Raw genomic sequence first — 15,001 nt, forward strand, 5'->3', positions numbered from 1 at the left:
ACTGAGTATTGAACTTGTGGGCACTTAACCACTGAACCACATCCTCAGCCCTTTCCATTTTTTATTTTGAGACAGGCTTTCACTAAGTTGCTTAGGGTCTTACTAAGTTGCTAAGGATGACTTTGAACTTGTGATCCTACTACATCAGTCTCCTGAATCACTGGGATTACAGGTGTGTGCCCCTGCACCAGCTTTTATATTAATATTATGTCAGAAGAGTAGCTAGAAAGATTTTCTCCTATTCTTTAGGTTCTCTCTTCACATTTTAAATTGTTTTCTTTGCTGTATAGACGCTTAAATTTGATACCATCTCATTTATTAACTCTTGGCATTATTTCCTGAGCTTTAGGGGTTCTATTAAAAAAGTCACTGCCCATATCTATATGTTGGAGAGTTGACCTTATGTTTTCTTCTAGTAGTTGCATAGTTCTTGATCTAATTCCTAGGTCTTTGGGTTGACTTTTGTGCAGGGTGAAAGAGAGTGTCTTAGTCTCATTCTTCTATATACGAATAACCAGTTTTCCCAGTACCATTTGTTAAAAAGACTCTTTTCTCCAGTGTATGTTTCTGGTACCTTTGTCAAGGATCAGATGACTGTATCTATGTGGAGTTTCCTGTGTCTTTTATTCTATTCCATTGGTCTATGTGTATTTTTTATGCCAGTACTGTGTGTGTGTGTGTTTAACCATAGCTCCTTAGTATAATTTGAAGTCAGGTATTGTGGGGGTCTCTCAGTCACATCCTGCGTGGATGAGAAAAGGGTTAACTGCCTGAGGATGGTGTTGGCTGTAAATCAATTACCCATAAACTTATCTAATCAATAAACACATAAGAGCCAGTATGCTTTTTAAATGAGAGGGGGCATGACAGGTCTGGCCATACCAACTCTAGCCCTAACAACATGGAGTAGCCCTACTCTCTTTTATTTATAGACATACAGGGGTCCAAGACCAGGAGGAGCTTCTTTTGTGATGGACAGCATAGGGTGGAGTTAGGGGAGCCATTTTCTCAGGGAAACTAGACAGGGAACTGTCTGATTCTGCTAGATAAGGATGACTTCCCACAAGGTATTGCTTTTTTTTACTTAGAATTGCTTTGGCTATTCTTTTCTTTCAGACGAATTTTAGGACTGTTTTTTTCTAATTTGGTGAAGAATATCATTGGTGTTTTGATGGGGATCGCATTGAATCTGTGTATTGCTTTTCCTCATATGGCCATTTTAACAATATTAACTCTGCCTGTTTGGGAACCTGGGAGGTCTTTCCATCTTCTTGTGTCTTTCAGTTTATTTCTTTAGTACCATAGTTTTTATTGTAGAGGTTTTTTCATTTCCTTGGTTAGATTAATTCCAAGGTTGTTTTTGTTTGTTTGTTTTTTTAGCCCATTGTGAATGGGATAGTTTTCCTGATTTTTTTCTCAGCGGATTTATTATTTGTGTATAGGAAAGTTATTGAGTTTTGTTTGTTGATTTCGTAACCTACTATTTTGCCAAATTGGCTTATTAATCTTTCAGTGGAGCTTTTTGGAACTTCTTAGTATAAGATCATATCATTTGCAAACAGTGATAATTTGACTTCTTCCTCTCCTGTTTTTATCCTATTTGTTTCCTTCTTTTGCTTAATTGCAGTGGCTAGAGTTTCTAGTACTGTCTTGAATAGGAGTGGTGAGAGTGGACATCCTTGTCTTGTTCCAAATTTTAAAGGAAATGCTTTTATTTTTTTTTTCCCCATTCACTATGATGTTGGCTTAGGGTTTGTCATATATTGTCTTTATGAAGTTGAGGTTAAGTTCTTTTATCTCTCTTTTTTTTTAATCATGAATGGGTGCTGAATTTTTTCAGACTTTCTCTGTGTCTGTTGCAGTGAGTAAGCGATTTTTGTCCTTGATTCTATATATGTGGTAAATTATATTTATTGTTTTGCCCATATGTTAAACCATCCTTGCAACCTTGGAATAAAACCAGCTTGATCATGATGTGCAGTCTTCTTGGCATGTTATTGAATATAGTTTGCTAGTATTTTACTAAGGATTTTTGCATCTAAGTTCATCGGGGATATTGGTCCATAGTTTTCTTTCCTTGATGTGTCCTTATCTGGTTTTGGTATAGGGGTGATACTGACTTCATAGAATGAACTTGGTGAAACACCTTTCTATTACATGGAATAATTTGGGGTACATTGTTATCACTTCTTTAAAGGTCTGGAAAAATTCAGCCGAAAATCTATCTAGTTCTGGGATTTCTTTGTTGGAAAGATTTTTATTATTGCTTTTATCTCATTGCTAGTTCGTCTGTTTGAGTTTTCTATGTTCTCTTGATTCAATTTTGGCAGGTTGAACATATCTAGAAATATAACCATTTCTTCTAAGTTTTCCAATTTTTGAAGTATAAGTTTTCTAAATTGTTTCTAATGATCCACTGGATTTCTGTGATGTCTCTGGTGATATTTCCTTTTCATCTCTAATTTTACTAATTTGGGAACTTCTCTCTTTTTCTTTTAACTAGTTTGGCTAAGGGTTTATCAATTGTGGCAAAGAGGAACTCTTTCGTTGATTGTTTTATATTTTTTTATTCTCAATTTTGTCGATTTTGTCTCTGATTTTACTTATTTCTTCTACTGGCTTTAGAATTGGTTTGTTCATATTTTTCAAAGTCTTTGAGAAGCATTACTAGGTTTTTTATTTAGGAGCTTTTGGATTTTCTTATGTAGACATTCATAGCTATAAAATTTCTTCGTACAACTACCTTCAGAGTATCCTAGAGATTCTGGAGTTTGTATCATTATTCTCATTTGATGCTAGAAATTTTAAAATTTCTCATCTGATTTCTTTTATCACCCATTCAGTATTCAGTAGTGTATTGTTTAATTTTCATGCTGTTATATTGTTTCTGTAGGGTGTTTTGGTGTTGATTTATAACTTCATTCTATTATAATCTGAAACTATACAGAAATTATATCTTTTTTTTTTCTTCTTTCTTTGTATTTGTTGTGAGTTGCTTTGTAGTCTAAAATATGTTCTGTTTTGGAGAAGGTTCCATGAGCTGCTTTTTGTTGGATGAAATATTCTACAGATATTTGTTGAGTCATTTTGATTTATACTATTTTTCCGGTGAAAACAGTCTTTATTACATTTGTGTCTGGATGACTTATCTATTGATGAGAGAGTTGAAACCACCCAGTATTATTGTACTGGGGCTTATATGAGTCTTTAAGTAGTGTCTATTTTCTGTGACTAGGTGCACCCATGGTTGTGGCATAAATGTTTACTACTGTTACATCTTCTTGTATTGTTCCCTTTACTTTGTGAAGTGATCTTTTTTGTCTCTTTGGATTAATTTTGGTTTGATACCTACTTTTGTTAATATGAGAGTAGCTACTCCTGCTTGTCTTTGGGTTCCATTTGCATGGTATATCAGTTTCCATCCTTTTATTTGCATCCTGTGACTGTCTTTGCCTATAAAGTGAGTCTCGTGAAAATAACATATAGTTGCTCTTTTCTTGTTTTCTAATCACTTCTGCCAGCCTTTCTTTCAATTGGAGCATTGAGACCATTTACGTTCTTTGTTATTATAGCGATGCTTATTAATTCCTGCCATTTAGAATAATTGATAATGTTTAATTTGGTCCTTTTTCTCATTTGGTCTTAGCTATTCTTCAAGTGAGGTTTTTGTGTGTGTGCACTTAGGGGTTTGGTTTGTTTTTGATTTCTTCTGTGTGGAGTGTTTCTTTTAAGAGTTTTTTGTAGTGTTGGCTGAATAGTCATGAATTTTTTTAGTTTCTGCTTCTCTTGAGAGGTTTTCATTTCTTCTTCAATTCTGAAGAATAGCTTGCTACTTATAGCAACCTTGGTTGATAGTTATTTTCTTTCAGGACTTAGAACACAGCATTCCAAACCCTTTTGCCTCTTAGAGTTTGTGTGAGAAATTGGAAATAATGCTGATCAACTTGCCTCCAAATGTGATATTTTTCTCTTTAAAATTTTTCACTTTAAAAATTTTATCCTTGTTCTGTATGTTAGGCATTTTAATTATAATGTGTCATGGAGCGGTTCTTTTTTGACCTTGTCTCTTTGAAATTCTTTAAAAAAATTTTTTTTTAGATGTTGATATACCTTTTTTTAATTAATTTATTTGTGTGTGGTGCCGAGAATTGAACCCAGTGCCCTCACATATGCTAGGCAAGCGTGCTAGCACTGAGCCACAATCCCAGCCCTATTTGAAGTTCTTTTTTTTTTCTTTTTTCCCACAGTGCCGGGAATTTGAACCCAAGGCCTTGTGCTTGCAAGGCAAGCACTCTACCAACTAAGCTATATCCCCAGCCCCCTCTTTTAAGTTCTTAACACATCCTATATCTGGATGTTCATCTCATTCTCAAGGTTTGCAATATTTTCTATTATTATTTCCTGAAAGAGGTTATCCACTCATTCCATTAACCTGCATTTCACAACTCTATTCAATTCCAGTGATTCTTAAATTTGGTCTCTTAATATTGTCCCAGAGTTCTTGCATATTCTGTTCATGGTCACTTATTTCCTGCCTGAATGTTCAAGGCTAGTTACTTTGTATTCCAGCTCCAAGATTCTGTTTTCAGCATGATCTGCTATGTTAGCGAGACTTTCAAATGATCATTTTATTTGATTTATTGTATCATTCATTTCCAAGATTTCTATTTTGTTCTTTTTCAATATCTCTATCTCTGTATTAAGTTTCTCATTCATATCCTGTGCTGATTTCTTTAATGCATCCAGTTGTTTTTCTGTATTCTTTTGGAATTCATTGCATTTTTATAATCATTCTTTTGAATTATTTATCTGATATTTTGTCCTCTTCACTATTTTAGGGGTTAGTTGCTGGTGAATTATGAAATTTAGAGGCATCGTATTACCTTATTTTTTCTTATTTCTTGTATTCCTGTGTTAGTTCTATGCATCTGTTAGGATGGATTTCTCTTCCACTCTTTTGTGTTACCTTTTTAGTGATTAACCTTCTCTTGCTAGAATATCCTAGAGTGATCTAGATTGAGACCCATGTAGGTGTGGTACTCTTTGCCTTTGTGTTAATTCTGTTTTGCTATAGGTGTGGATGTCCATGGGTGAGATCTGGGGGCCCACACCTAGCTGTTCTTACTTGGGACCATGTCATTAGTTAAGAGTTTTTTTGTCTCTTCTATTCTTTGTATTAAAATGTGGCTGAACTGTGAGGGTGGTTAATTTGTCTGTGGAGCAAGGTGTGCTCTCTTTTGAATCAATTTAGTTCAGCAGTAAAGTTTCTGTACTGTGAACTAGTAGTGTCCCTTTGGATTTTCAGCAACTCACAGAAAAAGGGGGAAACAAACAGAAATAACCAAGTGAAACAATATGCAGCCGTTAAGTAAATACGTGGTGCCTAGTATGACATCTAGAATACTGATTACAACAAAAACAGGAATAATGGGGTCAGCAGTTACCACCAGCAAGAACAATAAATAACTGTGAACTAGATCTGGCATTAAAGTCAGGTGTCAACTATGTCATCAATAGAATTAATAGCTACAACAACATGAATGGTGGTGGCAGGAGTTATATAAACCAAACATTTCTCAAAGATGATTAAAAATACCTTCAAGAAGAAAGAAAATGTGATAGAAAGGTAGATAAAAGTTTCAGATTTTCAAAAATGTGAACAGAGAGAATGAAGAAGAGATGTAGCAAATGGTTATAAAGAAGCAGGAGAGAAAAACAGAAAAAAATAATGGGAAAGAAAATAATTTAACTTGGCTGTTAGTGGGATAAGAAAAGTAAGAAACAGAGAGAAAGCAAAACCAAAATAAACAAGCCAAAAACCCTAACCCTCAAAAGAAAAAGGAAGGAGAAATAACTATTGTTAAAAAAAATGCTTAAAAGAAGAAATGTGTTTGTGTATGTATGTATGTATGTGTGTCACACATACATACATACACACACACACACACACACACACACACACACACACACAAACCAATCTGCATAGCAAAAGCACACACCAAAAAATAAAGAAGAAAGAAAGAAAAATTTTTTTTTTTTTTTTTTTTTTGCGGTACTGGGGATTGAACTCAGGGCCTTGTGCTTGCGAGGCAAGCACTCTACAAGCTGAGCTATCTCCCCAGCCCAAGAAAAAAGATTTTTAATGAAAAATGAAAGAATTGTCTCCTCTGAGGTATTCAAAATATTTGATACAAATGGATGGTAAGTGCCTATGCCCAACTGTCCTCCTGTGTCTTTCTTAGACTACACTGAGAGACTAGAGTGAATGAGGCCTGGGTTATTAACCCCATCCTCTTTTTCTGTTGCTCACCATGGTGCCTACTGTAGTGACTTAAAACTGAATCTGGTTGAAATAGTTTCTCAGCTTCCTTCTTCTCAAATATAAAGTAGGATGGAATGGAAAGTACTGTTGATTGGAGTGTTGTCTGCATAGATGAGATCCTTGTACTCCCAGGGTGGGGTTGCTGCAGAGTTCTTGAGGGGAGTTCTGGCATCTGGGACTTACGTCTAATCAGGCCTAGGGACCTTGTTGAGTGGTATCTGCTCTGGAGAGATTAGGTGAACAACCTCTAGGGCCAAGCAGATGCTTAGTTCTAGGAGTCTGGATCTCATTATTCACTGGGCAGGGGAGCCAATCCTCCATGAACTGTGTTGTTGAGGATCACAGCCTTCCCAGGCTTAGTGCCTGAGAGTATTCACACCTGCCTTTTCAGTTTCTCCACCCTCTTCAGCTGGTTACATGAGCTGCCAGACTCAATGGGAAAGTGAGTTACACTCCCCTGGGTACGGTCTTCTCTGTGCCTGTTTCACTCACGTTCTGCTAGGTACATTCTAGGCTACATGTTAGATGCTTGTCCAGACAGTATGGCAATGTTTGCTATGATCTCCCAGCTCCTACAGCAGCAAGCTACAGCATGGCCTCCTTAAAACGGTTCCTGCGTGAGCTCTGCTTGCCAGCTGAGAAATTCTGCAGCCTCTGAATTGGTTAAGTTCAGTTACTTTTCTGATCTACAAGTTTCTCCATGCCAAATCAGTCCATTGTGCTTCTCTCTCTGTGTTATCCATCCTCTCTGTGGTGAACCCTCGCTACTGCTGCTTCAGCAACCAACTTGACTCCAGTGTACTCTTTCTTGTTCTTTGTTCAATGCACCCCAATTTCTGAGTCTCTAAGACACTCGGAGTGTTTAAATATTTAATTTTAGCGAATTCTCTCTTTCACCCACCTAAATAAGAAACAGTATCCCCACTGCTTGAATCTGGAGTCAGAATAACTAGAAATGCAACTTTTCCCTAATTCGCCATGTTGAATCTCCTGTAGGTTTTTTTAATCAAGGAAGCAGTCTTTCCTACTCAACTCCATAATAAATAAAAATAGCCTCTGAACTGGGCTAACTTTCAGGTTCCCATTTACAATTATTCAGTGCCTATAGTAGATCCAGTCTTAAATGTGAAACTAGAAAGATTATAATATCCTTATGTAAGAACAATTATATGTTTAGTAGGTAATCTCTTATTCCATTTAGGGAATTTCATTTAGAGATTAATGGTTCCTTAACAAAGTAAATTTTTTAAATTAGATGACCCTTTTGTTCTATTTCATTTGCTGAACCTTCTACTACACCTTTGAAGGGGCCCTTTCCTTGACTTGTTAAGGTGCATTCTGCCCCTGTATTAATCCATTTTAATGTTCTCAGGTAACTGAATGAACAAGTTGGTATTGAATATTTTTGATTGAATTTAAGAAATTTTCTTCTTATTTTAATTTACAATTTTTATTTTTATATGATGTTTCTGGAATAAAATCTTTTATAATGTAAAGCAGTTACTGAGCTTGAGTCATGGTTTAGCTATGGATGTGTATGATAACTCATCACTGAGTTTCTGGCATACCAAAACTCATAGTATTTTTTAAAAACTAAACTATAACTTAGAAAATTACATACACTTTTATTTTTGCCTGTATAATTTGAGTTACTCCAACATGTTATTAGTTTTAGTAAATATTAGACTTTGATATAAGCAATAATCATTAAGATAAAAAGCACTCATTTAAGAAATAAGATATAAATTGCAAAGACTGTATTTCAGAAGAATACACTCAAATTTATATATTATCTTTCCTTAAATTAACTAGACCTTAAAAACTCACAGCAGTCTTTATTATCAGAGTTTTAAAAATATGCCTGTTGACTTTCTTTTTTAAACCATTGAAGATTTGCAGTGTGGAGTCTTCTGTGCTTAATTCAAGTCTGACAGTACCACATTGGACCAATTTGCATAATGACAATTCTTCACAAAGGCAGGATAGTAATTTGCTACTTGTTTTTAAACTCTAATACATGGATTATAATTATTACATACAGAGTACTATTGAGTATTTCCAAGTTCCTCAAATGAAGTAGTTTTTAGGACTTATCTCCAGAAGTAGAAAAGGAATAGCTTAAGAAAATATGCTAGTGTTTACCTCTCAAGCACAAGGCCCTGGGTTCAAATCCCCAGCACTGCAAAAACAAACAAACAAACAGAAAATATGCTAAATGTTCATAAATCATTTGAAATTTCTCTCCACTACGTTTTCTGTGTAAAAAAGATAGTAAATTTGGAACTTTCAACCTTTATATGGCTCAGTTTTTTAAGTTTACTTTTCTGTGAACATAATTATCATTTTATCATAGTAACAGTAATCCAAATTTAGACTTTTAAGGTGGTTTAGCAACATGGTTATGACTTGGTGTGTGGAGAGCTGCTTTTAAGTAATTTGATGAGTTATCTGAGTATCCTAGTCCATTTCAGTTAAAAAAAATTCAAATAAGGAAACAATTTGTTGATTGATTGGTAGATTTATGTGGTGATAGAGATCAAATCCAGGACCCTGAGCATGCTAGACAAGTACTCTTCTACTGAGAAGTATCCTTAGCCTGAAAAACTATTTAAATGTGAATGTGGACTAAATATCTTATTGCTAAAACTCTTTAATAAATAAAGTTAATTAAAAGAAAGTATAGTCTTCTTAGTGTAATGAGTATAAAGACAGGATTGATTAGCCAGTTTCTGATTTTCCTGTTTTTCTAATTTCTTATATTTTAACTGTCTTTAGATATGAAAAGTTTGATATTAAACTCTAATGTTTTATTAGTGAACAGATGAATTACAAATTGATTTAATATAATAGAAGTATGATTTTTCTCTTAAAATTTGAAAGTGTTATCAGGAAGAATTGAAAAATCATTAATTTAGTTTTTAAGAATTTTCAAATCTGAAAATTGCAATTTCAGTGAATTCCTGATTAATCAGTTATTAATATTTTTATTTCTCTTTCTTCCTGCTCTCTCCTTCTCTTTTCCTCTTTTTTATTTTTTTTTTTTCTTTTTCACAAATAGAATATATGTTCCATCTCAGGACAGTGAATCACACACTAAGGTGCATTATTACTTTTTTTGGAGGTACTAGAGATTGAACCCAGGGGCACTCTACCACTGAGCTACGTGGTATCCCCGTTCTTTTAATTTTGAGATAGGATTTCACTAAGTTCCCCATGCTGGCCTTGAACTTGGAATCCTTCTGCCTCAGTCTTGAGTAGCTGGAATTATAGGCATGTCCCCCTGTGCCCAACCATTGCTATTATTTGTAAAGTGATTTTCTCAGAACCTACCTGAGAATGTTTATTCAACTTTCATTTAACTTAAACTAAAATTTTTTAAACTAGGTATTCAACCTGTGGGTGCTTTACCACTGAACTGCCTCCCCACCATTTTTTATTGTTTATTTTGAGATAGGATCTAAGTTGCTGAGGCTGGCCTTGAACTTATGATCCTCCCACCTCAGCCTGCAGAGTTGCTGGGATTACAGGCATGTGCCACCAGGCTGGGCTATAAATTTTCTTTTTAAAAAATAAGAAGAAAGGCTGTGATTGTGGCTCAGTGGTAGAGTGCTTACCTAGCATGTGTGAGGCACTGGGTTCGATCCTCAGTACCACATAAAAATGAATAAAAGTATTGTGTCCATCTACAACTTAAAAAAAAAAAAAAAAGATGTGTAGGTTTTGACTCAGTGTAAATAATACTGATATATTCAGATTTAAAGGAATGTAATACTGTGTTTGTTAAGTTAATGGGAACAAAGATTTGAGGACTTTTGATGATAAAAAACATTATATAAGAGTTACATAGTCAATCCTGGGAATTTGTTTATGGGTGCTATTAAAACCTTATTTGAAATGATTTCCTAATCTTAAACTAAAAAAACTTTTGGGTATTTGACACATTTGGGTACCAACTGTATTTTAGATTAATATAGTCATTTAATATTAGTTGTTTTGGGGAAAGAAATGGAATAGATAACTGATTTAACTTGTTTTTGTTTTTGGTGGTATTCTGAATTAGGAAGCTCTGGAGGAATATGTGAAAAAAGTAAGCTCTATTCAGATGGTAAGAAGAAATCCTTAAACACTGGAATTATTACTGTTCAGAACTATGGGTCTCATGTACCTCCCAAAGTCTCTCATATTACTTTTGCTCATGAAGTTGGACATAATTTTGGATCTCCAGTAAGTATTGCCTAATTATTAGATTCTTAAAATGTTATTAGGCTTTTGAGTAACTTTTGTTTGCTTATTTGAGGTGAAAAATATATGTATATTAAAATATACATCTGAATGTTTAGTTTTTATATGCAGTAAGATACTTGACCATACTGAAAGGGAGGAAGATAGAATATTTGTGATTAAAACAAGAAATGTCAGCATAACAGTGCCAGAATTATATGAAAACAAGGAATATAATATCTTATCCATATCTTGTAGCTCTAGAACAGTGTTTAGCACATAGTGCACTCAAATATCTTTTGAATGAGAAATTCCTTTTCATTGTTTAGAATATTTTCAGAATCTTTAGCAAATTGTATAGTGGCTTTCTGCTCTGTTTCTATTAAAGCTTTACTGGGATTTACTTGGATTTGTCTTTCTTTGCTGTGGAAAAAGATTGTTATCTTAAGATCTTTTACTATGATAAATTTCTAACCCACATAGAAAACTAACTCCTCCTGTGCCACTTGCCCTTCAAAAAAGTACCAACTCATATGACCATCATCCAGAATAGAGATCAGTAAATCTTTTTTATAAAGGGCCTGCTAGTCAATATTTTTAGGCTGTGGGGGTAACATTTGGTCTCTGCTGCATGTTCTCTATTGTTTTTATAATGCTTTAAATATGGAAAAAACATTCTTAGTATATAAGCCATACAATAACAATCTGTGGGTTACGGTTTGCCAACCCCTGAGTCAGAGTCAATAATTGTCAAGATTTTACCATATTTACTTTCTGTATTCTTTGTTAAGAATGTTTAAAGCAAACTTATCTATCCTCATCTACTTTGTACATTTCTGAAAGAAGAGATTTGCACTTAGCAAAATTAACAGCATTTCTTGGTATCGTCTAACACTTGTTCATTATACTGAATTTTAAGTGACCCAAAGATCATTACAACAACAAAAAAATAGAAATTCTGAAAGTATTATATTTTGTAATTTTGGTAGAGCTTTGGGGAAATTTCATTTAAAAATTGCATGTAAATTCATCTTTCTTATACTTTATCACTTGTAAAAATGGAAATTTTTATTATTTAAAAAATAATTTGTTGGAACTTGGTCGGGGGTAGCTCAGTGGTAAAGCACATGCTTAGTGTGCATGAGGCCCTGGGTTGAATCTCCAGCACCAAAATGAATAAATAAGTAAATATTATATTTGTAGTCTAAAATCTCTAAATGCAATGCTCTAATTTCTTCTTCTTGTAACATGTAAGTACTATCTCACTAAGTTTTCTTTTCTTTTCTTTTCCTAGTCCCAGTCAGAAATTGAGAGATTATTATCAAAAGAACTTTGTGGTTAATTTGAATTTTCAAGTACAGATAAATGAATATCCTCTCTTCTCCACTAGCCCCTTTGGTTCCAGACCTTATGGGGGAATTGCAATAGCTTTTCAACACTCTCTCTCTCTCTCTCTCTCTCTCTCTCTCTCTCTCTCTCTCTCTCTCTTTTTTTTTTTTTTTTTCTTTTTTTGTCCTTTAGTCCAGGAACTCTCAGATTTTGATGTGTATATAAATTATCCAAGGATCTCAAAATACAGATTTATTTCAGTATGTCTTTGGTGGGACCTGAGTTTCTGTATTTCTAACACATTACCAGGTAATGTTGCTGCTGCTAGTTTGAGGACCACACTTGGAGTAGGGAATCTAGACCATTCCCTTTTCACTTCTCATCTAATCTTTTCCTTGCCCAGCTGCCAGTGAGTTGTCTTTAGTACATTAACATTATATTATGTATTGTTTATTGTTTAATGGATAAATTGACTCTCATTCTTTGTCTCCCTTGGTGTGTTTTCCTTTTATACCAGACTGTTTTTAAAGATTTTCCCATGATCAATCACACCTTATTCTTTTATATATATTGTTAATTTTACTATAGATTGCAGTGACATCAAGAGTTATGTAGTAGTGGAATTTTTCTCTTTCTAAAATTCTAATGGTGAGAATAGTACTAATGCCATACTTTACCAGAAACCAAATTGAATTCTACAGAATGAAAACTGTAATCAAGATAATATTGGAGAATAGTAAAGAGTTTTTAAATGCTGAATCTTGTTGCAGGAGAAAAGCAGGAGATACTGGGAAAGATAAAGATGATAGTAGAGGTCATATTTTTTATTGTTACCTCAGACTGGGGAGTAGAAAATGAAAGTAACTTAAATGGGCTCCCTTTAGTGGTCTGTTTCTTTTTAGAGAATAGGGTTGTGGGTATTCAAAAGAAGATTTTAATTAAATTGAACTATGATTCTAGTACTAATGTTTTTCGCCTTTTCTCATGTGTTCTGAATTATTCAAGGAGCATTGTGAGGTTTTCTTGATTTAATGCATTTCCCCAGGAGGGTAGGGGCTGCTGGGATCTAGTAGTGTTTTGTTGCTCGATCTCATTGCTGGTCACATTAGTATGTATACTTTTGAGAAAATTTAGGGAGCTGTGCTTTGGTACTTTTGTGTATAACTGATAACTTTGACAGAATATACCAAAACCAGAAGACACGTACACACATATACACAGATTTCTCTCTCCTGTTTATTTTGCAAAGCAGTGTTTTGACTTTATATCTGGAGTTTTCTTAATTTCATTTTAAAATGGATCATTGTGTTTCTATCCTTAGCATTTTTACTTGTCTTTCTTAGGTACTATTTAATGAGTTAGCTGTCTGTCAGTCTCTGTTGTTTTCTTTCCCTGTCTCTTTTTTCCCCATCTCTCTCTGAACTAGTCATAACATGTGATTTTAGCATATATTCTAATATATAGTAATTTTGTAAGAGTTTATAGTACTGTTACTAGTTTTAAAAGTAGATGAGCTTATTTTTAATAGGTTTTTATGACAGTTTGTCCTCAGTTCTAGTTTCTACTTACAAAGATATCAGTTGTGGCTAAACTTCTGAGACTCCTTCTCTTCTAAGAGTGACCCCTAACAGAACAAATTGTTTTTCTACTCACAAACAGTTGTAAGGTCCTTCCTAAAGGAGAGTCCATGGCTTCCATTTTTTCTCTGATCAGAAAATTACATTTAATCAGATGACCTGAAAACCTTATTTTACTTCCTGTTTATATAACTCTATATTTTGTTTGACAGCATGATTCTGGAACAGAGTGCACACCAGGAGAATCTAAGAATTTAGGACAAAAAGAAAATGGCAATTACATCATGTATGCAAGAGCAACATCTGGGGACAAACTTAACAACAATAAATTCTCACTCTGTAGCATTAGAAATATAAGCCAAGTTCTTGAGAAGAAGAGAAATAACTGTTTTGTTGGTATGTATATTTCCCAACATTTTATCATGAACATTTTCAAACATTCATAAAATTAAAAAATTTGACAATGAGCACTTGGTTATATTTATTTTATCATGTAGTTGTTATCCATCCCTCATTCCATGTGTTTTTTGGCAATTTAAAATAATTTGTAGACTTCGGAAAAGTTTACTGCAAACACTTAAGGCTGTCATTAGAGTTCAATATTTGTAGGTTTTTTTTAAAAAAACATAAGTGAAACACATAAGTCTTAAGTGTACCATTTGATGAATTTTCACAAATGTATTTACCTGTGTAACTAAGCAACTATCAGGATATAAAACATTTCTATCACCTCAGAAAGCTCTTTTATTCCCTGTCCCAATCAATCTCTGTCCCCAGCACACTTCTGGAGGCAACTACTAGCAGATTTATTTCACCATACATTGGTTTTGCCTCTTTTAAAATTTTGTATAAATGGAATCATATATAATCAATTCAGAAGTACCCCTTTGTGGAAGACTACTTTTAACTTACTGTAATATTTTGGGATTCATCACTAGTATTTTTATTCTTGTTCCTGAGCAATGTTGCCTTTCATGAATGTATCCCAATTTGTTTAACCATTTTCCTGGTGTTAAACACCTGTGCTATTTGGGTTTGGGCTAATATGAATAACGCTGCTATGAACTTCTTTTTCCCCCCTTATTATAGTAAAATATATATAAAATAAAATTGCTATTTTAACCAACTTTAAGTGTACAGTTCAGTGGCATTATATTCATAGTGTTGTGCAGTCATCTCCATTATCTTTCTAAATTGTTTCTTTTTTTGGTGCTGGGGATTGAACTCAGAGGTGCTTTATTGCTGAATTACATCCCCAGTCCTTTTTATTTTTATTTTGAGACAAGGTTTTGCTAAGTTGCTTAGAGTGTCACTGAGTTGCTGAGGCTGGCTTAGAACTTGCAGTCCTCCTGTCTCCAAGTCTTGAGTTGCTGAGATTACACACATGCACTACTACCCTGGCCTTTGAATTGTTTCTAATCAACAGAATTCCTTATTAAGCAGTAGCACCTGCGTCCTTTTCCATTCAGCTCCTGGAAACCTCTAATCTACTTGGTCTCTATGAATTAGCCTATTCTTGATAACCTTATGTAAGTGGAATCATACAATATTC

General features: G+C 34.1%; 1 protein-coding gene across 2 annotated transcripts in view; it reads left to right on the plus strand.

Moving 5' to 3' along the window:
* Window positions 1–15,001, plus strand: part of Adam10 (ADAM metallopeptidase domain 10) — a 135,734-nt gene that overhangs the window by 96,196 nt on the left and 24,537 nt on the right. For both annotated transcript variants that reach the window (XR_007107010.1, XM_047539059.1), the window contains exons 9-10: window positions 10,383–10,546; window positions 13,662–13,845. Coding sequence is in view for 1 of the 2 variants with exons in the window: in XM_047539059.1 (XP_047395015.1) it covers window positions 10,383–10,546; window positions 13,662–13,845 (348 nt within the window). In the remaining variant the exon portion in view is untranslated. The remainder of the gene's footprint in view (window positions 1–10,382; window positions 10,547–13,661; window positions 13,846–15,001) is intronic.

Source organism: Sciurus carolinensis, chromosome 2 (genome assembly GCF_902686445.1).
Source record: "Sciurus carolinensis chromosome 2, mSciCar1.2, whole genome shotgun sequence".
Taxonomy (NCBI): domain Eukaryota; kingdom Metazoa; phylum Chordata; class Mammalia; order Rodentia; family Sciuridae; genus Sciurus; species Sciurus carolinensis.